Below are 22,361 nucleotides of genomic sequence, written 5' to 3' on the forward strand. Positions count from 1 at the left end.
TACCCAAGTTTCTCATGTAAAATTGTGCCATATATGAATACAACCTATATATAGTAAGTAATCCTGAAGCTATGATACTGTATCATTGTTTAGGAAATAAGGACAAGAAAAAATTCTGTACCTATTTGGTACAGGCCATTTTTATTTTTTAAAAAAATATCTAGATATTATATCTGCTATCTATAAAAGGGTGACTATATTAGTTTTCCCTCTTTTGCATAAACAATGATAACATTTGAAATTTTGAGGATGAATGTGAAGACGAGGAAAAGTAACAGGCACAGTTCATTTTGACCATGTTCCAATACTGTGCACAAAACCACTATATACTGATACCCTCTCATCAGGCTATACAAAGATAAGGGTCAGAAGTTATAGGTCTAGTAGTTGTTGAAATATGTAAAGGTATCTTCAGTAATAGGTTCTAGAAGATAACTTGGAACATTGGCACCTGTAATACTGGGGGTTTGTGGGTGCTGCTGGTCAACAACACCAAAAGAACTAACCTATTCCTAACAATGGGCTTTTTATTTCTTAGCCTACGGAGCCTATGTTGGTTGTTCAGCAGAGGAATTGTTGCCCTGTTGTAAAGTATCTATCTCCATTTTAACTCGTTTTATATACTTGTGCAAGAGAATGGAAGCCTCCCTCCCTCCCTCTCTCTCTCTCACACTGTGTGAGTGCATGTAAAATTAAGAGGATTCTACAAAGTAGGTTTCCATTATTATTTTTTCTAAAAGCCTTTAGTGTTATTTATTCTTTCCTGTATTCCCTCCTTTACCATGCCCTCCCCTTCCCAACCAATTTAATCCTTTTTATCCTATTGCCTTCTGTCCTTCATACCATTGTGTGTATACTGTGTATACACATTTATACCATTGTGTATACCATTGTGAACCTGGAAGATTCAAACCTACTGCCTAGTTTTCAGAGTGCTACAAGGTGCTATGTATGTATACTATTGAAGGAAAAAAATAATCATCAGTCTTACCAGGCAAAATATAAAACCAATACCTGGCACCACTTATGGAAAAGGAACTGATGGCTAGATGGGTCATAGGCCTTAGGGGAGAACCTACTACTGTCATTCTGGTACATGGAGAGAGTCTTAATGTAACTTCTAATGACTTCTCATTATACCCACAGATTGATTATTTGGAGATGGTAACCACCATACAGAACTACCAGCCAAGGTACAGACAATAAGAGACTACAGAATGCCCAGTCCTGAATTGAACATATATACTGATCTCCCTCCTTCCAAGATCTGGGTATCATTATGGAAGGGCAGAAAGAACATGAGACAAAGAAGGTAGATAAGAACAAGAAAGCACTGTTTTCTTGTACACAACAAATTAGCTGCACATATGCACTCATAGTGTATTAGAAAATATTTACAAAACAAGGGAGAGGGAAAATTGGTTTCCTCCAAGATTGTAGCCTCTAATAATCTGACCACAGTCTAGCAGAAAGCCACAAAAGAACAATATGTTGGGTGGGTAAGGAAGAGGATCTGGGAGGAATTGGAAGGTGTTATAACCAAAGCAAAATGTATAACATTCTCAAAGTTCTAACATAACTAGAGGTTATTATTTATGAGTTTTAATCCCTAAACTCTATTATTCTATACCATAACATTTAAGCCTATATCTCTTTATTATTTACATTCTCCTTTTTCATTCCACTTCTTCATTGTTAAACCAGATGCCAAAAGTAGGAAATCTAATAAAATACCTTAAGCATTATAAATTGCTAAGTTTTTAGATAAAGTTCATAGTGAATACACCTTTGACAACAGACTTTCTCTCTTGCTTTGTTCTTTGCTTTTCTCCTTATACATTTTGCAGATATAATGCAAATAATTCACTACCTTGACATTATTTTCCATGAGAAGGGATAAAATCTTTAAAAACTGGCTATCTAAGAACTTATGATTCTAAAATAAATATATTTTACCTTTACAGCCCGAACACTGAATAAAAAAGTTGATAAGGTCAAGAAGTGCTATATCTCGGTCATGCTTGTATGATTCTATCCAGTCATCTACCACCGACTAGAGAGAATGAAAAAAAAATAAAAAATCATTAGTTTTTACTGATGATATAAGAAACAATTAACTCTAATGAAAGTCATAAAATTCGACCTGATATAATACCACATTAATTTTAAAATATTCATTTTAAAATTGAAAGTTTGATTTTAATTTTAATAGAATCAAATTTAATAAAGTAACTAGCTGACAATATAAAATAACCACCTACCTTCTATTCATTCATAATTATTTTTTTTAAAAAACTGGGCCAATGAGATCACTCAGTAGGTAATGGCCCTTGTTGCTCAGCTTAGAAACCTGAGTTCAATTCCCAAGAACAAAATAATATTAAGAGAGAACCAGTCCCAGCATACTCCTCACGAGTTGTATAATGACTACCACAGTCAAGTCATGACATACATACATGCTTGTGTGGCACATACACACACACACACACACACACACACACAAATTTTTAAACACTTAAAAATTTCAAAAACCAAAAACTATGTTACATCACCATTCTATGGAATCTATAATTATGTCAAGGATACATTGTAATATCCTAGAAAACATAATCACCCTTATATTTTCCATATAAAAAAGAAATTCCTTTTTACAAGTATCACACCAGTATTTTGTGTTTTTACCATGACAAAGGTAAGTGCTTTTGTATGTGCACATATGCAAAATAAAACATAAACTTTTAAAAATCTAGAAATTTAAGCAACAAAAACTAAGTTATAATGTTCAATTTTATTGTTTCTTTGTGACATTAATAATATTCTAGGGAATATATCATCCTAAGATTTTCTGTATTAAAAAAATGCCTCTGCATGTTCAGGGCGGTATGACCATAGACATATAATGAGGCTTTAGCTAGCTTCTGCCTCTGGTTGCATGTGGACAACACCCATCATGTAAGATCCTGGCTCTAGTATTTTCTGGTTGAATATCAGACCTGGAGGCATACACTTGAGATCTCTACCATAGGCCCTTTCCAGATCGTGAATTGTTAAAAACTGCTTTTTCTTGGCAGGCATGTATGTTTCGGTGTGTGTGTGGGGGGGGGGGGGTGAGGGGGTGATGATGCTACAAAGATGCTGACTGAGTTTTTCCCCAGTCCAGAGCATCATGATGTTGACTAGTCAGAGACTGACTGCACTGCAAAGAAAACCCTGCATCAGCCCAGATATGGCTAAGAGGACCAAAGGGAGAGGGGAGAAACTGACTGGGAAAGAAGGCCCAGAAAAGTGAATGGTAGACACTGATTGTAGGGGTATTCTGCAATGTGCCCTGAGTAGCCTGGCTCCTAGCAGTAGAAAGCGGAAAGCGGTGGGATGCTGTCAATACCTTGAGACTGATTAAGCCAAATTTATTTCTTAAGTGATAGATATGGGGCTTTAGCATTGTCACATTTGAAAACCAGTTATATTTGATTAAAGATAACTACTTTCCCCCACAAAAACAAATGCTGAACACTGTCTCTTCTCACCTGAATTTAAACAGATGACCAAGAAGCCTTGATACTGATCAGTGATGCCAGAGGCCAGACTAACACTCAAGATAAAAACAGCATTCTGGAGAGGGAATGTGAATGTTGGCATACTGCCTCAGACAAAGGCATATTGTAGTATTGGGTGTCACTGTTTTTACTTAACTGAAAACATATTAAATAGAGCTGCCTGCAAAAGTCCTTAATAGTGTAGTATGAATACTTAGGCAAAGCCCAAGTGTTGTGATCCATTAGTCTCCAGCAAGTTAGGCATTTAAAAGCATTGTCTGCCTGCCTTTATGACCTTAAATCAACCTATGAACCAGAATGAAGGGTTATTGTCAAAGAAATGATGGGGAATTTGGTATATGATGCTGACAGCATAACAAATATTTTCTTCTAACATTAAGAAAATGTTTTTTCTTGCTTGTACATCAGCTGATTGAGTATTAAAGGGTTTGGAGAGCAAAAGCAAAAAAAAGTCACACTTCTTTCTTTAGTAAGATTTTATAAATGAAATGAGTCAATTTAAATGCACAAAAGTGATCAACAATATTTGAAAAGAATGACTTAGGGTGTATAAAGACAAACAAAATTTGAATGGCACCTGTCACACAAATGCCAGAATGAATTCCACTATTATATACAATATGTCATATGCTAATCAAGGTTAAACTTTAAATTTAAATAGAAACAAAAATAGAAATTTTTAAAAAGAGGTAAAAGCCTGAATCAGTGAAGAGATAAAAAAAAATGCTTTTTTAATAGTGAGCCCTAACAAAACAATGCTAATTATTTTTTAAAAGGCAAATTAAATGCTAAATATAAATTAGTAAGATAATTCACAGATCTGGAGAGGTAATAGTACCAGATGCCCAATACTCCTAAACTTATCTCACTGTAATTTCTATCAAAATTTATCAAAATTTGTAAATATTAAAGCTAATACTGAAATTCATAACTACAAAGGGAACTAAATATTCAAATCAGTATTTTAAAAGGAAAATATCTGACCTGGGGAGATACCACAGTGGGAAAAACATCTGCCTCACAAGCTTATACATATACATACACAGTTATGGTACATATACTTACCATATATGGTACATATACTACTTAACTCAAATTGATCAGATAACTTTTTTTAAAAAAGAAAAAAAACTATAAAATCCTAGAAGAAAAATAAAAGAGGAACTCAAAAGTATAAACACAAGAAAATATTAATAAGTGAAAACTTCTTATATTTCAAAAGTTTCATCAAGAAAGTGAAAGGTAGTCCACAGAAAGGAATAAAATGCTTTTAAGTCACATATCTAACAAGGTATCTGTGCACAAAATATATAAAGAACTTTCACAATTATGTCATTTTTAAAAAGGCAAAGTGGAAGCTAGAGAGATGGCTCAGAGACTAAGAGTAATTACTGTTCTTCCAGAGGATCTGGGTTTGGTTCCCAGCACTCCCAGTTACTCACCTGTAACTCTAAGGGATCCAATACCCTCTTCTAACCTTAGAGGGCAAAACATGCATGTGGTGCACTTACATACATGCAGACCATAGACACACAGAGACACAGGGGAAGGGGGAGTGAGAAAGAGAGGAAGGGACATGAAAAGATGTCTAATACAAAGAAAAAGTAAAGAAAAAAAGCAGAAAGAGATACCATTTCATGCCCACTAAATGGTTATCATTTTAAAAACTACAGTAACATACATTGGCAAAGCTGTAGAAAGATAAAACACTAAAACACTACTAGCAAAAATATAAAATGGTAGTCATTTTGGAAAATCATTCGGCAACTCCTGAAAAAGTTAAATGTAGAGTAATATTATATATGTATTCTATTAATACTCAGGTATATATTAATCAAGATAAATTAAAACATATGTCTAACCAAACACTTGTACAGCACTGTTCAAAACAAAGAAGTACTGACAAAACAAATGTGTAAGAATGTAGGAATATATAACTAAACAGTGAATGTTCATACAATATAGCAAACCGGCAAAAAGAAATAGTCATAATACAGGCCACAACACAGATAAAACTTTTTTATATTTATTTATTATTTATACAATACTCTGTTTGAGTGTTTGCCTGCAGGCCAGAAGAGGGCACCAGACCCCACTACAGATGGTTGTGAGCCACCATGTGGTCACTGGGTATTGAACTCAGAACCTTTGGAAGAGCAGGCAATGCTCTGAGCCATCTCTCCAGACCCCAGATAAAACTTTTTATAGAGTTACTTTAAATAACAGAAACTACTCATAAAGAGTCATATGTTCTATGATTTCATTTATACAAACTGTCCAGAAGAGGTGAAGATACACAAAGTAGATGAGTGGCAGCCTAGACCTTACAAAGTTATTGCTAAAGGCCATGGACTATAAGGACCAGGAATCCTTCCTCCCTCTGCAAAGGTCCATGTGTTAAATGGGAAAGGCTTAGTCCTCAACTTGGACTTACTGGAAGGTGGTAGAAAGTTTAACATTTGGGGTCCTAATGGGAATCTGAGGCAGTTGGAGGCATGTCCTCAAAGAAAGTTATGCACTACCTTTGTTTTCTGACTGCTGTGAGGTAAACAAGTTTATCCCAGGTTCTCCCCACCATGATGTGACGCATGATTATAGCCCCAAAGAGGAGGCCGAGGTGACAAATAACCAAACTGAAAACTCTCAAACTGAGTTCAAATAAACTTTTCCTCCTCTTATGTTAGTCATGTCAGATATTTATTATAGTAATGGGCCTAAGTTTAAGTCATTTTCAATACAACAGCTTATATAGGGTAACCAAAAAAATTAAGTATTGAAACATTTTCCCAAAATGATCAATATAAGAAAAAAATGAAAGAATACATCATACACTGTAATAGTTTAACCTGATTAAAAACTGTTCCCCATTAAAAGGTGAGGGGTCTATGCCTTCTTTCCATACAACAGAGTGTAGCAGTTATGTTGAAAATTAGGTCATAGGAAGCCACACAGCTGCACTAGTTTCGTGGAATGCTAGGGGACAAGATACTACTTAAGATTCTAAACTCAGACAATATACTGTAAAAAGTTATTTATAAGTAAAGCTCTGGCTAACTCCAACCTCTGAGTTATCACAAACTATTTACCATGCCTGAGTAAAGAAGCTTTTAGATGATTAGGACAACTAATTGTGTTAATACCAGACATTTAATGTGTACCAACAAAAGTCATGGAGCAAAGGAAATTTTTCCAAAATAGCTCTGCATAAATTCTAAAAGCATTTCTATGGCTGGGTAGCACTATATTACCAAGAATAAGGGTATACTAAACAATATAGTTACAAAAATGTCCAATAAAATTTTAAAAAGAACATCCCAGAATAATTTGAAGTATTATTAATAATACTTGAGATTCAAGGACAACTTACAATACGAATGCAAGTCTTTTACAATTTAAAAAATGTAAAAAAAAATGTAGGCTGTTACACTAAAAGTGGTTTAAAAATTCTATGGAGGTGGATACTTGTTATATACCTCAGGCTGAGTTGGAATTCATTATGTAGCCCAACTTGACTCAGAACAAAAGATCCTTCAGACATTTTCACTCAAGGACTAGGACTACCATCACAAATAGGTAAATTTTCTTCTAATCAAATAGTACACTAAGAACATATATAGAACTGAGCATAGGGGCACAAGCCGACAAATATCAGCATTCACGAGACTAAAGCAAGATAGTCACTACTTCCAGGCCAGTCAAGCTACACATTCTGTCTCAAAGAAACAAAAGAGGGGGAATCAGAGCCAGATATACGTACATTACTATAATGTGATATTGTAAATGTGCTAATGGAATGTCAAGAGTAAGGTAAGTATAAATGTTACATTGGAAAAGTGAAGACAGTACCTAAGAACTCTTTTCAAAATAGTGACATTTAGAGGCTGAAGAGATGGATCAGAGGTTAAGAACACACACTGATCTTACAGAGGACTCTTGAGTTTAATTCTGAATATCCACTCATGCAGATCACAACTGCCTGTTGTTCCAGTTCTAAAGGAGCCAATGTCTCTGTACCACCTGGGCACCTGAACTTAAGTGAACACACCCACATGCAAAAACACATATATACATATAATTGAAAGTAAGCTTATAAAAGAATGAATTTTCATTCAGTCAGCCCTATTTGATTCGGAAGAAAGAAAAGGAACTATTCCAAGCACCTAGAGAAACATAAAGGCCTGAATACTGTGGCTGAAAAATAGAAAGTATGCCATAAGGAAATCTGGGCTGAAACTTTCGAGTAAGGGAAAAACCCAGTTTCTAAAAAGCAGGTTTCCTTGATCAAATTTGGCCTCAGGAAAGTAACACAAAAGGGAAATACACATAACAACTTAGAGGTGAAAAAGAGCTTTAGGGCAATCCCTGGGGAGATAACTAGAAATGTCCCTTGGGGGCAGGCAGAAACAGTTTGTTCAGGTTTTTATTTTCACTTTTTACTTATCTTCCTCATCTCATTGCTGGGGGCCAAACACAGGTCCTTGTGCAAGCTAGACTAGTCTAAAAAGATCTGATAACCTAAAATAGTCAACAAAAGCCCAAAAGACTAGAGAAAAAAAGAAGCATCTACTTTGCAGTGACTGTAAGTTGAAATTTCTGGTAATTTGTATACTTCCTGTCATTGCATTTGAGTCTTAGGAAAGTTTGGCAGGACTTTATAAGATGCTCCATCTATGAACCAAAAGGCCCTTCAGACATTAATAATCTTACAGCACCTTGATCCCAGACTTTCTAGATTCCATAACTTTGAGAGACCAATTTCCGTTGTTTATATGCTATGTAGACCAGGTCATTTTGCAGCAATGCAAATGAACTAAAATACTGAAATTTACAAAAACAAAGGACACCAGACAAAAAGACTGGAGTTGTAGCTTAGTCAGAGGCAAAGTATTTGCTTTAGCATGCAGAAAGTCCGGCACTGACCAAAAAGAGAGTGAGTGAGTGAGTGAGTGAGTGAGTGAGTGAGTGAGTGAGTGAGTGAGTGAGTGTGTTAATGTGTTCAACTAAAACTAAACTAAAAAAGAATAACAAAAATAAGAAAGTAATGAAATGGAATACAGTACAACAGAGAGAAACACATCTCACTTGATAAAACTAATGCAAAAGGAGATATTTACAGAAATGGGTACTTTTTAAACTAATAGAATAGCAAAAGAAAACAGTATATATGCCATGAATGACAGACAACTTATCCCAACACAGCAGAAACTCAAATAATAATTTAAAACATTAAACAACAAAACTTCTAAGTATTCAACATAACTACAGAAACATTAAACTGTGGAAGATAAATTAGAATCCTCTGAGTTGCTATAAAGGCACAAATGGCTAAGTATTTCTATTTTTCATACAAAACTTTTTTTACTAATTTCAACTTATATTTTACATCTTAATTACATAGTCAAATACTTACATAATTATATAAGCAAATTTTGCATATAAGTTGATCAATAACATAAAAAACCCAAATAACTACTTCTCAGAAAACTATCCTTGTGCATCTAATATTGATTAACATTAATTATATGAAGCTAATTCTCTTTAACATTAAATTAATACCTTTATAAAATATTTCAGGTGTGTATGATGGCATATGTCTATATTCCTACCTATTAAGAAGACTCAGCAAGATTGCTTGAGCTTAAAATCTCTAGAGCATCGTAACAGAGACCCCATCTCAAAAAAAACAACAAAAGATAGTATACACTTCTTAAGAATCAGTTAGCTAAGTGGCTAGTAATATTAGGTCACTCAACTAAGAATTCCATCTATGGTGGTTCTAATGATATTGGCCTGACAGGCTTCTGTATTTCAGTGTGTGCTGAATGTATGTCTATGACTGATGTGCACATAGTGACAGTAGAGGTAAGAAAAGGTCTTCAGATCCCCTGACAGTGGAGCTACGGGTATTTGTAAATCAACATGTGGGTGCTGTGAATTGAACCAAGGTCCTCTGTGTGGTGGTTTTAATAAGAATGGCTACCATAGGCTCATAGATTCAAATGTTTGGTCACCAGGGAATGTTAGGAGATGTGGCCTTGTTGGGGGAAGTATGTCACCGGAGGTGGGTTTTGATGGTTTCAAATGTTCAAGTCAGGCTCAGTGTCTCTCTCTTCCTGCTGCCTTCAGATCCAGATGTGGAACTCTCAGCTAGCATGCCTGCCTGTGTGCCTCTCCACTCTCCCTGCCATGCGAATAATGAAATAAACCTCTTGAGACCATAAGCAAGCCCCAATTAAATGTTTTCCTTTATAAGATTTGCTATGGTCACCATGTCTCTTCACAGTAATAGAACATTGACTGAGACACTCTGGAAGAGTAGTAAATGCACTTAAACACTAAGCATCTCTCCAGCCAGCAAGACTTCCTTTGCTAATTGCAGCTATATAAATCCTGGAGAACACGAACCTCCATAGCCAAACCCAATATCATATTTTCTTACCATTTAATTTTTTTGCCTCATGTCAATAAAACTTAGAAAATGTAATAGAAAATGACTCAAGACACAGCTTTGCGTTGAAGTTGTAATTGAATGGTAGAGGACTTGCCTGGTACATACAAGACCTTGAATTCAAACACCCAAACACACACACACACACGCACGCACGCACGCACGCACTCACAAAGAAACAGGGGCCTAGAGATGTAGTGATTAGAATACTTGCCTTGAATAGATTTGAATCTAGGTTTAAGTCCCAGCCACCTCCCAAACGATAGGTATTATAAATATATTCATAGTTTTGTATTTATTAAAACACAACCAGAAAAATAAAGGGACAGTGAAATAGTTCAGTGAGTAAAAGTGCTTGCCATGGAAGCCTAAGAAGCTGAGTCTAATCTCTGAAACTCACAGTAGAGAGAGAACCAACTGCTTGCTGAAAGCTCTCCTCTGACTTCCATACCAACAGTCGCACAAGCATGCCATACTTAGACACAATAATAACAAGTAAATTTAAAAAGAGGGTCAGCAAGATGCCTCACTGGGTAGAGGTACTTGCTAAGAAAGTCTGGCCATGTTAAGTTTGCTCCTCCAAGTCCCCATAAAGATGAAAGGAAAAGATTAAGTTCATCAAGTTCTAAACTCCACATATCCACCATGGAGCACATGCATTCACAGAAATGGCAACACACATGACACAGGAGGCTTGGAGAAGGATACACACAAGAAATAATTAAAGAAAAGAAAATCAGGGCAGCACTTTATATGTTACTGGAGTTTAAAAATACACAAATATACTTCAAAGAATTTCATAACTGTTACCTGCATAGCACTCTTGCCCATTTTAACGACTTCGAACAACATCATGTTTTCCACTCCATTCTGTTGATGATGACCATTCATTCGGTTTGGACCAGAAGGAGGTTTTCCTCCTCCATTTCCACTTTTACTCTTTTCTGCTGGACCCTTTTTGCCTTTTTTACAAGTCTGTACATACACAAAAAAAGCCAAGCTGATTAACTTATATCACTCTCACTATCCTTGAGAACTGAAAACAAAAATAGCAAGAAAGCTACTGATTAAGTTTTAACTTGATATATAGAAGAATGTCATTAAAATATAAGAAAGTTACATGACAGTTAAGACCTCTTTGTTTTCCATGAAGCTCACATTATTTTTAAATTTTATTTACCTACTTTATGCCTTTGAGTGTTTTCTGTGCATGTTTGCATATATACCGTGTTTGAGCCTGGAGCCTATGAAGATCAGAAAAGAACTTCAGATCCTCTGAGACTGGAGTTAGTTATGTGCCACCATGCGGGTACTGGGAGTTGAACCAGGGTCTTTGTAAGAGTTCTTACTGCTGAGTCAACTCTCTAGCCCAGAAGCTCATATTATCTTACAGCAGATCATAGTCTTTGATGACAAACTGCAGGTTGAAATTTCTACTCCTATTAGGCTGAGTGATTCTGGACAAGTTACTTATCCACACATTACTCCACATCTGACATGGTGGCACATGTTTAGAATTCCAGCAGCCAAGGGACTGAAACAAATTCAAGGTCAACCTGGTATGAGGCCTTGCTGTGAAAGAGGAGAAAGTAAAGAAGGAGAATGAGGAGAGAAGAGGAATAAGAAAGAGTACTAAAAGGAAAAGAGAAACATTTTCTAGATTGTAAGGCAGAAGATAAAAACTATGGCTACCGCACAGGGTTGCTGTGATAATGAAAACAGAAAACATTTATTACAAATATACTCAGCACATAATAAAGTAAAACAATAATTGCTATTATTATCACTTCTATCTGAGAAGAAATTCAGTAAATGTTACTTAGATCTAAATCAAATGAATTAAATCTACAGAATTTGATTTAATTTTGAAAAACAATGCCAAATCACAGCATTAAAAGTACTCAAAATATCGAACAAAGTTTGAAAAAACACCACAGAAATAAAAAACATCTCTTCAAGTTTATTTCTTAGTCTATCATTCTGTATTAGGGTACAGAAGAGAGTAGGTAGCTAGAACAACCTCCTGTAAAGTAATTCAGACTTAGTTCAACAACCTAACATAATTCCTGCTGCCAGCTTTATAATTCACTGCAATATTCTTTTAATTTTCAACTTTATTTTATGGGCAAGTATTTTTCTTACACATATGGATGTATGCCCACAGAGACCAGAAGAGCTTACTGATCTCCTCAAACTATTACAAGCAGTCGTGAGCCACCATGTAGGTTCCAAGAATCAAACACAGGTCCTCTCTAAGAACAGCCAATGCTGTTAACCCAGAGTCATCTCTACAATCTCATCATTACAGTCTCAAACAAGTGTGTAAATAAAGCTATGAAATTCGTTTTTGTCCTGAGTCAACCCTCAAACACCATAAGAATTCAATTAATGATCACTGCGTAAAAATGAAGTTAACTTATAAGGAAGCTGTCAGTATTGGAAGTAGGAGTTTCCTGAATCAGAGAAAGGTTCCCTATATAGAGCCACAGAAATGGCTCATAAGGTAAAATACTTGTTGCCAAGCCTGATGACCTAAGTCCAATTCCCAGGATTCAAATAGCAGGAATGAACAACTCCCATGAGTTGTCCTCTGACTTCTACACATACGTATGTACATACATACATACACACACATACATACGTAATTATGTGCATGAAAAAAGGTAAAGGCTCATTGCATAATTTATGCAAAATACTCCCACAACTTTTACACCTTATTAAAGAAAAAGAGCCTTCCCTACTACATTGTCTTATTGATTGAAAATTTCATACATATAGGTTTTGTTCAAATTCCCTCTCACCCCCTACCTTTTAGTGCTCCCTCTATTCCTCCAACCACTTTTCCTTCCTAATTATATCTGTTCTCTATTTTTCTTAACGCCTGGAGTCAACTTAGTGATGCCAGTATGTATGTGGCTACAGGAAAATATACTTAAACATGGATAGTCTTTCAGGAGCTGAATCCCTATAGAAACCTGATTCTCCCTTTCCCAGTAGCCATCAATTGCCAATAGCTCCTCAGATAAAATCAGAACATTACAGCCCCTTCTCAGTCCATACCGGCTTGATCTTTCACAGGTCTTTTGCAAGCTACCAGGGGATAAAAAAAAAATCAGTAATTTTACCCTAACTCATTTTTTAAAGTATATGAGCATTTTGTCTGTATGTATGTCTGTGCACCATGTGTGTGCCTGGTACCTGGGGAGACCCAAAAAGAGTATCAAGTTGACAGTTAATTCTAAACAACATAGTCACATAACCACATATTCTTTATTTTATAAGACATTAAAAATATAAGCAATATTGTCTGTATTCTGTCAATCATGTTTTAAATAAACACTGATTGGCCAGGCAGGAAGTATAGGCAGGAAAATCAGACAGGAAGTAGAAATGATGCAATGAGAACAGGAGAATTCTGGGAAGGAGGAAGTTGATTCCTCCCACTCCTGCCCAGACTCAGAAGAAGCAAGGTGTGAGCTGCCCTGCTGAGAAAGGTACATAACTATGTGGCTAGCATAGATAAGAACAATGGGTTAATATAAGCTACAAGAGCTAATATGTAGCCTGAGCTAATGGGCCGATCAGTTTTATAACTTATGGAGATCTCTGTGTCATTTTCTTTGGGGCTAAACAGCTGTGGGAACCAGGCAGGACAGAAAACCCCAACAAGCAGGCCCCCTCATGTTACAATAAGACATTAAAAATAAAAGCAATATTCTTATGTGATGGACAGTCTAAAAGCAAGCCATTTCTGTAATTTTCTGATCGAGAGTCCAACCTATAGATTTATTTCCAAAGACACTCTGTGTATGTTTACATATTACTTTACAGAGTTCTTTCTGGTTTTGGTTTTTTGTGCTTTTCTTTTTGATGTTTTGTGGTAATGGGGATGCATTCAGGGACTCATCCATGCAAGGCAAGCAATTATTAGTGAGGTACATTTCTAGTCCTTTTGGTTATTATTTTGAGACAGAATTTTGCTAAATCATTTTTTAGGCTGGCTTGAAGTAAACAAACAGCCCATCCTGGAACGAAAATGCAATCCACCTGCTTTAGAGATTAGAGACATATGTTACCACACCTAGAAAAACTACACTATGCTTAATAATTATTTCAATATATAACTTTCATAATATTTTGAGATGTTACCTGTTAGGTAATTTTGCTAAAGGAATCAATCTTTGTGAGCCTAAATCATTAATTCATAATTGTAAAATGAAATGCTTTTGTACTAAGTAAAAGAATTTCAGATAAGGCTAAAAAAACTACGAGCCTATTAAAATGTTTTTTAAAAGTTAACATTAACACAGAGCCATATAATTTTAAATTGTGTATCATGTGTGTTAATATAGTTGGTCAGTATGAAAAGTTGGTACAATTAAAATACTTCAATCCATCTGCTGTGCTTGAGGAAAACGTGGTAAAATAAGGGAAATGCAGAAAAGGTACAGATTGGTATAGTTACATACACTTGAAATCTCAACACTTGAAAAGGCAGCTCAGAGGCCAGCCTTGGCTGCGAAGCAAGTTCAAGGTACATGACACTAAGACTCTGTCTCCAAGAAAGATGGGACATGGGCAGAAGAGGAAGAAGAAAAAATAAAAGACATTTGGTGGTAGAATCATAGTAAAAAAAAATGGATTCAGATCATTTAACTATCGACTGTGTCTAGATATCAATTTCTATCTATAAAATATGCAAGTTTTATATTCAAGACTTTCTTTTTAAATTGTAGGCAGATCTGTGAGTGGGTAAGTAACATGGGTGAAGAGAAGGTGCCTGCTGAGGATAGAGGAACCAGATTCCCCTGAGACAGATTTACAGGCAGCTATGTGTCACAGGATATTGATTCTGGGAACCAAACTGATGTCCTTCAGAAAAGAAATACACAGTTGCAACAGCTGAACCACCTCTCCAGGCTCAGGTTTTGTAGTTTGATTTGATATTAAATTAGGTTATTATAATTATATAATTATATTCATGTATACATATATACTAATTGTTACCACGGCACATAAAACATAAACAGAATAATATTAAAATGTAGTTGCTCTTATTATTACAATAAATCCTTGATCTGGCCACTAACACTTCACCTTTAGCACTGATAAATAAGCTTATCACAAAAAGAAAAACTTTAGAGGGGCTTAGGCAATATCGCAACAGACAGAATGTTCAATATATGTGAGAGCCCTAGCACTACCAAACATAAGGTAAAAGAAAACTCAGAAAAGTATTTACTCTATTGAGATGCCATGAGGATGGACCCTAATCTGAACATATAAATGAAATCATAAACAAAAGTAGACCAGAGAAAACTGTTTAATAAAAATAATCATGGGCTGGAGAGACAGCTCAGCAGTTGAGAGCACTGACTGTTCTTCCAGAGGTCCTGGTTCAATTCCCAGCAACCACATGGTGGCTCACTACCATCTACAATGAGATCTGGTGCCCTCTTCTGGGGTGTAGGTATGCATTCAGGCAGAACACTGTACAAAATGAATGAATGAATGAATGAATGAATGAATGATCAATCATATACTGCTCACTAGAATTACAAATGTCTGTTTTCCACACTTACAAGTTCCAGTTTCCATTTACATCCTTGTGTTTCTGTCTTAAATTTCTATTTTTTAAGGAACTAAGCATAAAAAATGGTAACAAATTAATTATGGGCACTGTAAGAAATATTCCAAGGTCTTGTTAAATAATTCATGTTCCATGTATAAAATGTGATGTTATGAAATCACTAAACATTACAGTTATATTCATTGATAAAAGTTGAAGATTCTCATTGAGTTTGGGGTACACACTAAAAGTAATTTGCATAGTATGGTCCCATTTATATCAAATTCCATATGGAATATGCAAACACACACACACTCCTGGCTCGTTTTATGTGAGCTTTACAGAAGCTAGAGTCGTTTGAGAGAAGGGAACATAACAGAAAATGCCCCAACCAGATTGGGCTATGAGCAATCCTGTAGTGCATTTTCTTGATTGATGTAGGATGACCCAGCTCATAATGGTCAGTGCCACTACTGGGCTGCTAGGCCTGGGTGCCATAAGAAAGCAGCCCAAGCAAGCCACTAAGTAATACTCCCCCGTGGTCTATGCACAAACTCCATCATCCAGACACCTGTTATATCTGAGTTCCTGCCCTGACCTTCCCCAATGATGGAGTATAATGTAGAACTGTAAGCTGAAATAGAAAGTTTCTGTCCCAAGTTGCTTTTGGATATAGTGTTTTTTCACAGAAGTCAAAACCCTAAAGGCGTGTGTGTTAAAGGCGTGTGTGTGTGTGTGTGTGTGTGTGCGCACACACATGCACAAACATACACATTCAAGTTCTTTAAATGTCTGAATTATAAGTAAACTCTAGATCCCAGGATTATGATAAAAGTTCACTGCACAGTTCTATACAACTTAGACTTTTTCAAAAAATGGCAGTAGAAAAATCATGATTTAAGGCTGGAGAGATGGTTCAGTGGTTAAGAGCACTGACTGCTCTTCGAAAGGACTCAGGTTCAATTCCCAGCACCCACATTGCAGCTCACAACTGTCTGTAACTCCAAGATCTTGCACCCACACACAGACTTACAATGTAAGCAAAACACCAATGGAAATGAAATACAAGTAAATAAATTATTTAAAAATCACAACCTACATCATAGTATACATGTATAATCTCATCACTTAGGAAGAAGATTAAGTCGGAAATACCATAAATTCATTCCAGCCTGGGCATGCCTAAGCTACATAGTGAAACTAAGTAATAAAAAAACAAAAAAATCAAGTAAAATAATTTAACAACTTACTAAGCTATTGACAGCTATCTGGCTACCTATCATACTCTAAATTTGTGTTCTACTGACTAAAAACTCAACTTTGCTAGTTTTCATCTTTGACATTTACAAAGGATAAAGTGATTTTCACTAGTAAAATAGACATAATGGGTATATGTTACATGTTATACATTCAGGTTATATATTACATCGGTACGGTGTATCAGAATCAATTTACAGGCAAATCAAACCAGTTGGGATACCACATTTTGCTTAGCATATTGTACTTTATAAAATGACCTACTAGAAACAAAATTACAGCATTAATTTCAATGATAATATGCTATATAAATACTTAAAAGCTATTTGGGCTGAAAACATAAAGAACCATGTATACTCAGAAGGTCTGCAATAAAATTGAGACCTGAAAACAAGCCATATTTGAAGAATAAAAATTCTCTTTCAGTGAAGTGCACACATGCATGCATATGCATGCACACACATACACACACACCTTAAAAATAGTCACATAAATGATACATACTTTGCCTTTGCCTTGCTTCTGATTTTTTCCTTCAATGTCCTCGAAATCTGTGTCAGAAGAAAAATGAGTTTCTGACTCCCTATGACAAAAAGATAAGCAAATATTTTAAACCTTTCTTACAAAAGTAGGCGATGTTTCCAATTTTTTAACATCAATAAAAGAAAGGAATGGTTGAATTATAACAAATCATCAAGTCACAAGTAAGAGTTATAGATGTGGAAAATGGGATGACAGGAGTAGGAAGGAGATAAAAAAAGAGGATGTAGGACCAGGTGGTGCTTGTGGTACACAACTTTAATCCCTGCACTTAGAAGGCAGAGACAGGCAGATCTCTGTGAGTTCGAGGCCAGCCTGGTGTACAGAGTGAGCTCCAGGGCAGTCAGAAGTATACAGAGAAACCCTGTCTCAGAAAACCAAAATAAAAACCAAACAAAACAAACAAAAACAAAATAAACTATTTTGCCATTCAATATTAAATCATTAGTGAATCTTAGCAATATTTACATATCCTGACTTCTATTCATTCAAAAGATGTATACATAATATAAATACAAAAATATACTATAATTATATATCACTACAAAATGTAATTCTGAGCGAATATAGATAGAGAAAGAGAGAGATCTCATTAAAAACTCATACAAAATAAATTGAAACGTAATAGAGAACTATGCTAAATGCTCAAAAACCTTAATGAAGCAAACAGGCAGTAAACTAATAAGGAGAATCTGTTCTAATACTAAATAGCAGTGATCTTGCAGAAATAATATCTCAGTCTTCTCATCTATAACACGATATACAATATACACAGGAAGAATGAAATCTTCCAAGTCTCTTCAACTTCCAACAGATAAAACTATAGTACTAAAAAAACTGGCCCTTGTTTTTAGTGGGAATAGGAATAACTTTGCATAACCTGAATTTTCTCATACGCACAAAAGAAACTGATTTAAATTAAAATTTAAGCAGCATGCATGGTTCTTTATATCGTGTGTGTGTGTGTGTGTGTGTGTGTGTGTGTGTGTGTGTGTGAGAGAGAGAGAGAGAGAGAGAGAGAGAGAGAGAGAGAGAGAGAACAAACTAACCCTACCCAATTTAGACAGTTAAAGCAAGATGTGTGTGTGTGTGTGTGTGTGTGTGTGTGTGTATTTACATAACCATTGGGTTTCACAATAAAGCCACCATGAAAGATAACGGTATAGCCATTGAAAATGAGTCAGTTCTGCTTAAAATAAATGGAACCAAAGGGAAAGACTATCTTTATAAAGGCAATCCTTTCTATCTAGATTTCTTCTATTTCTGTTTTTATTCATATATTACCAGCTGTCCAGACACTGTTGAGGTAGGAATACTTTGTAAATCTAAAGTAACGGTTAACATACTACAAAGAAAAATTACTATTAATCTAAAGTAATGGTTAATATACTACAAAGAAAAATTACTATTTATAGTACTTACCTACAAAGTAATTAAAACAATATACTGAAGATAGTGTGAATCCTAACTGTGCCCTATCATGTTGATGTAATAAATACCAGTTCTGAGTATTAACTACTATTCAATTAACTACTATAACCTTAACCATGAAATTTAAAAGATATTGTTGCTGGACAGTGGTGGTGCATGACTTTAATCCCAGCACTCAGGAGTCAGAGATCTCTCTTTGAGTGCAAGGTCAGCTTGGTCTACAGGATGAATTCAAGGACAGCTAAGACTGTTACACAGAGAAACGCCATCTCAAAAAACAAAAGAAACAAAAACTTAAAAAGATGGCTGTCACTTATATTTTTCTATAAATAAATATAGTATGGCAAAGTAATTAAAAACCTTTTAAAATATTTTCATACATAAATTATATTCTTTCCTTCCCAGGTACTTGGGAAGCACCAAATCTTGGCTCAGTAACTGCTAAAAATCTGAACAGTAGCCTTCCCAATACTCTAATGGCCACAGAATAGCCAAAGGCTCAGGAACATTCTTATTCCTCCCAACAACCTAAACCACAATAAGTCACTAGAAATAAAAACTGAAACATCAAAATGGGAATTTAAATTAACCCCTACACAGAAAAAATTAACTAAATTCTACCTAGTCTGTCTAAATTACATTGTTTCATAGGTAAAATGACATATTTATTAATATGTTGACAAATATTGAGATAACCTTTCAATGGTTGGAAACAGGACTCATCTACTAATAACCAGACTGAATCTTCTTTTCTCACTGTCCCTTACATCTCATATCCCCAAGCAAATGCTGTTTATTCTACTCTCATCAATCCTAATTATCCATTATCCTATTGCAGATCCATATTAAAATATTCTACATTAATACTCTAATCTATAGTATAAACTTTTTGATGATCTTGAATCTTGATGTACATAAGAAATTGTATACTTAAGAAAAGGCATACCTGTCTTAATTCCTTACACTGTCCTATTCATCTTTATGAAAAGAATTTACTATTTGAGGGATGGGTTTTACTTTGGTAAGCAGGCTCTCATTATAAAGCCCAGTCTGATCGCAAACTCTCAATTTTCCTGCCTCCACTTCACAAATACTGAGATCACAGGTATGTATGCAGCACTAAACATGGCCCACTAACTCCTCTTTTTCAAAAAAAAAATCAAGACTCGGAGAAAGTCTCACTAAAGATGCTATTTTCCCATAGAAACCTTAATGTATAGCAACAATATACTGTGATTAAAATATCACAGATTGGGCTAAAGATGTGACTCAACATGATGCTTGGCTAGCATGCCCTGGATTGATTGAGTAGATCTGCATAAAATGAGCATGGTAATATATGCCTGCAACCCAAAAACTTGAGAAGGCAGAGGTTTCATGAATTCAAGGTCATCTTAGGCTACTACATAGGGTTTATGTAGCCTAACTTTTGGAGACCATATAACTCAATATCAAATACTAGTATGTATAAGGTCCTGTGTTAATCCAAGAACATCAAGAAAAAGCCATACTATGAGCAAAACCCCAATACTCATAATCTCCACCAAACAAAAATTATTAAAAATATGAAAAGCTATACATTAACAATGTAGAAACTGGCTCCTATGTAAAATGGCATCTATATAGTCAAAATTTTTATCCAAACTTTTCTACTAAATCAAATCTCATAATTTAACAGGATCTAATAAGAAATTGTGTGTATGTTAAAATAAAGCTAAGCATATCTACAGGCAATTTAAAGACTTATTTTTATTCAGACACCTCAAGGAACCATTACTTTATATAAAAACAAATACTAAGTGGTGTGTACCTTTAATCCCAACACTTGCAAGGCAGAGGTGGATCTCTCTCTCTCTCTCTCTCTCATAGGCCAACCATGGCTACATAGTGAGACCCTTTCACAAAAATTCACCCACATCTACATGTGTGCATATAATATGACTCTTACAGAGACAGGAGAAAGGGTCACTGTATAACCCAGAGAGACCTAGATCTCATTATATAGCTCAGGCTAGCCTTGAACTTTGTTATCCAGGCATGGTGGCATACATTTTACTCCCAGTGAAAAGGAAATACTGCAAGAGCTACTATTGCCCACCAAAAAAAGAAACTAAGAGAAAAAAAGGGGGAATAATTACAATAAAAGAAAACTAAAGGGTATAGGCAGTGGTTCTTAGATGTTTATTTTATAAGTATTAGTGCTCTATGTGCATGTATGTATACCTGTGAACCATGTGCATGCCTAGTGCCCAGTGGTGTCCCTGGAAACCAGAGTTATACATAAGAAGACTATGTGATTACTGGGAAATGAACCTTGTGGCTCTGCACGCAACAAGTTCTCTTACCCACTAGCTATCTCTTCAACCTCAAGAGTGTAGATAACTTTTAAAGACAGGATAGGGAAATGGGTGAGTTATCAAGCATTCATACATTTTTAGACCAATATGTATACAATTTGTTTCTGAGATGTCTTACCCTCATTTGATTTAAAAACAAATCTTGATATGACAGCCTAAATACTTATGTATGGTAATATTCCTTATTAACAAGATTTGACATTTAATAATCTTGATATTCTCCCTCAAAGCAACTAGTACTATGTGGTGGTTTGAAAGAGAATGGCCCCCCATAGGCTCATATGCTTGGTACCCAGTTACTGACAATATTTTAGAAGGTTTAAGAAATGTAGCCTAATTGAAGAAGATGTGTCATTTAAGAAGTTTCTCCTCTCTCTGCCCACTGCCTACAGATCAGAATGTAAAGTTCTCAGCTACTGCTACAGTGCCATGCCAGTCTGCTTCCCACCATGATGATCATGGACCAACCCTCTAAAACTGCTAAGTAAGCCCCAATTAAATGCTTTCTTTCTAAGAATCATGGTGTCTCTTTCATAACAGTCATGGTGTTCTCCACAGCAACTAAGGCACACTACAATACCAACAATGGACTCAAAACTTCCCATCAAAAAATTATAGTAGAGGCTGGAGAGATTTCTCAGTAGTTAAAAGCATGTAGTGCTCATGCAGTGTTCACTTCCCAGTAACTCCAGCTCCAGGGAATCTGATGCTGTCTTCTGGCTTTGACAGGCAACTGCATATACATACACATACCCACATATAGACACATGCACATACAAGTAACTAAAAATAAAATAAATATTTGCAAAGTGATAGTATAATGCACCATATGTAAATTTTAAAAATAGATCTAAAATATTACAGAAGTACTAAAAAATTCAATAACTACAAATTAAAATAAACTTTGAAAACATATACGCTAACTTATATATTAAGATCAAGAAGAAGTAATTTAATCAAAATTATCATTTCAATTTTGTGAGAAAAGACAAATCCTTAAACATTACAACAATACAAAATACTTACTGTAGTAGATTAAAATCAGTTGGTATTTCTGGAGCTGCTATCATTTCTTTATCATCTTCTGGAACACCCCAATGTCAGAAATATATTCATATATTTATGTGAGTTAAATGAAGAGTATGCTTCCTCTAAGAAAGACGGTTCCTTTAAAGAGGAGAAAATATTCATTATAAATACAC

General features: G+C 35.3%; 1 protein-coding gene across 6 annotated transcripts in view; it reads right to left on the bottom strand.

Annotated features, from left to right (window-relative positions):
• Positions 1-22,361, bottom strand: part of Stag2 (stromal antigen 2) — a 130,622-nt gene that overhangs the window by 58,779 nt on the left and 49,482 nt on the right. For all 6 annotated transcript variants that reach the window (XM_038316052.2, XM_038316053.2, XM_038316049.2 and 3 more), the window contains exons 2-5: positions 22,186-22,326; positions 17,336-17,414; positions 10,816-10,980; positions 1,957-2,053 (exon numbers count right to left, since the gene is read on the bottom strand). In XM_038316052.2, coding sequence (XP_038171980.1) covers positions 1,957-2,053; positions 10,816-10,980; positions 17,336-17,414; positions 22,186-22,229 — 385 coding nt within the window. In that variant the 5' untranslated portion in view covers positions 22,230-22,326. The remainder of the gene's footprint in view (positions 1-1,956; positions 2,054-10,815; positions 10,981-17,335; positions 17,415-22,185; positions 22,327-22,361) is intronic.

This window comes from Arvicola amphibius, chromosome X (assembly GCF_903992535.2).
Source record: "Arvicola amphibius chromosome X, mArvAmp1.2, whole genome shotgun sequence".
NCBI classification, from domain to species: domain Eukaryota; kingdom Metazoa; phylum Chordata; class Mammalia; order Rodentia; family Cricetidae; genus Arvicola; species Arvicola amphibius.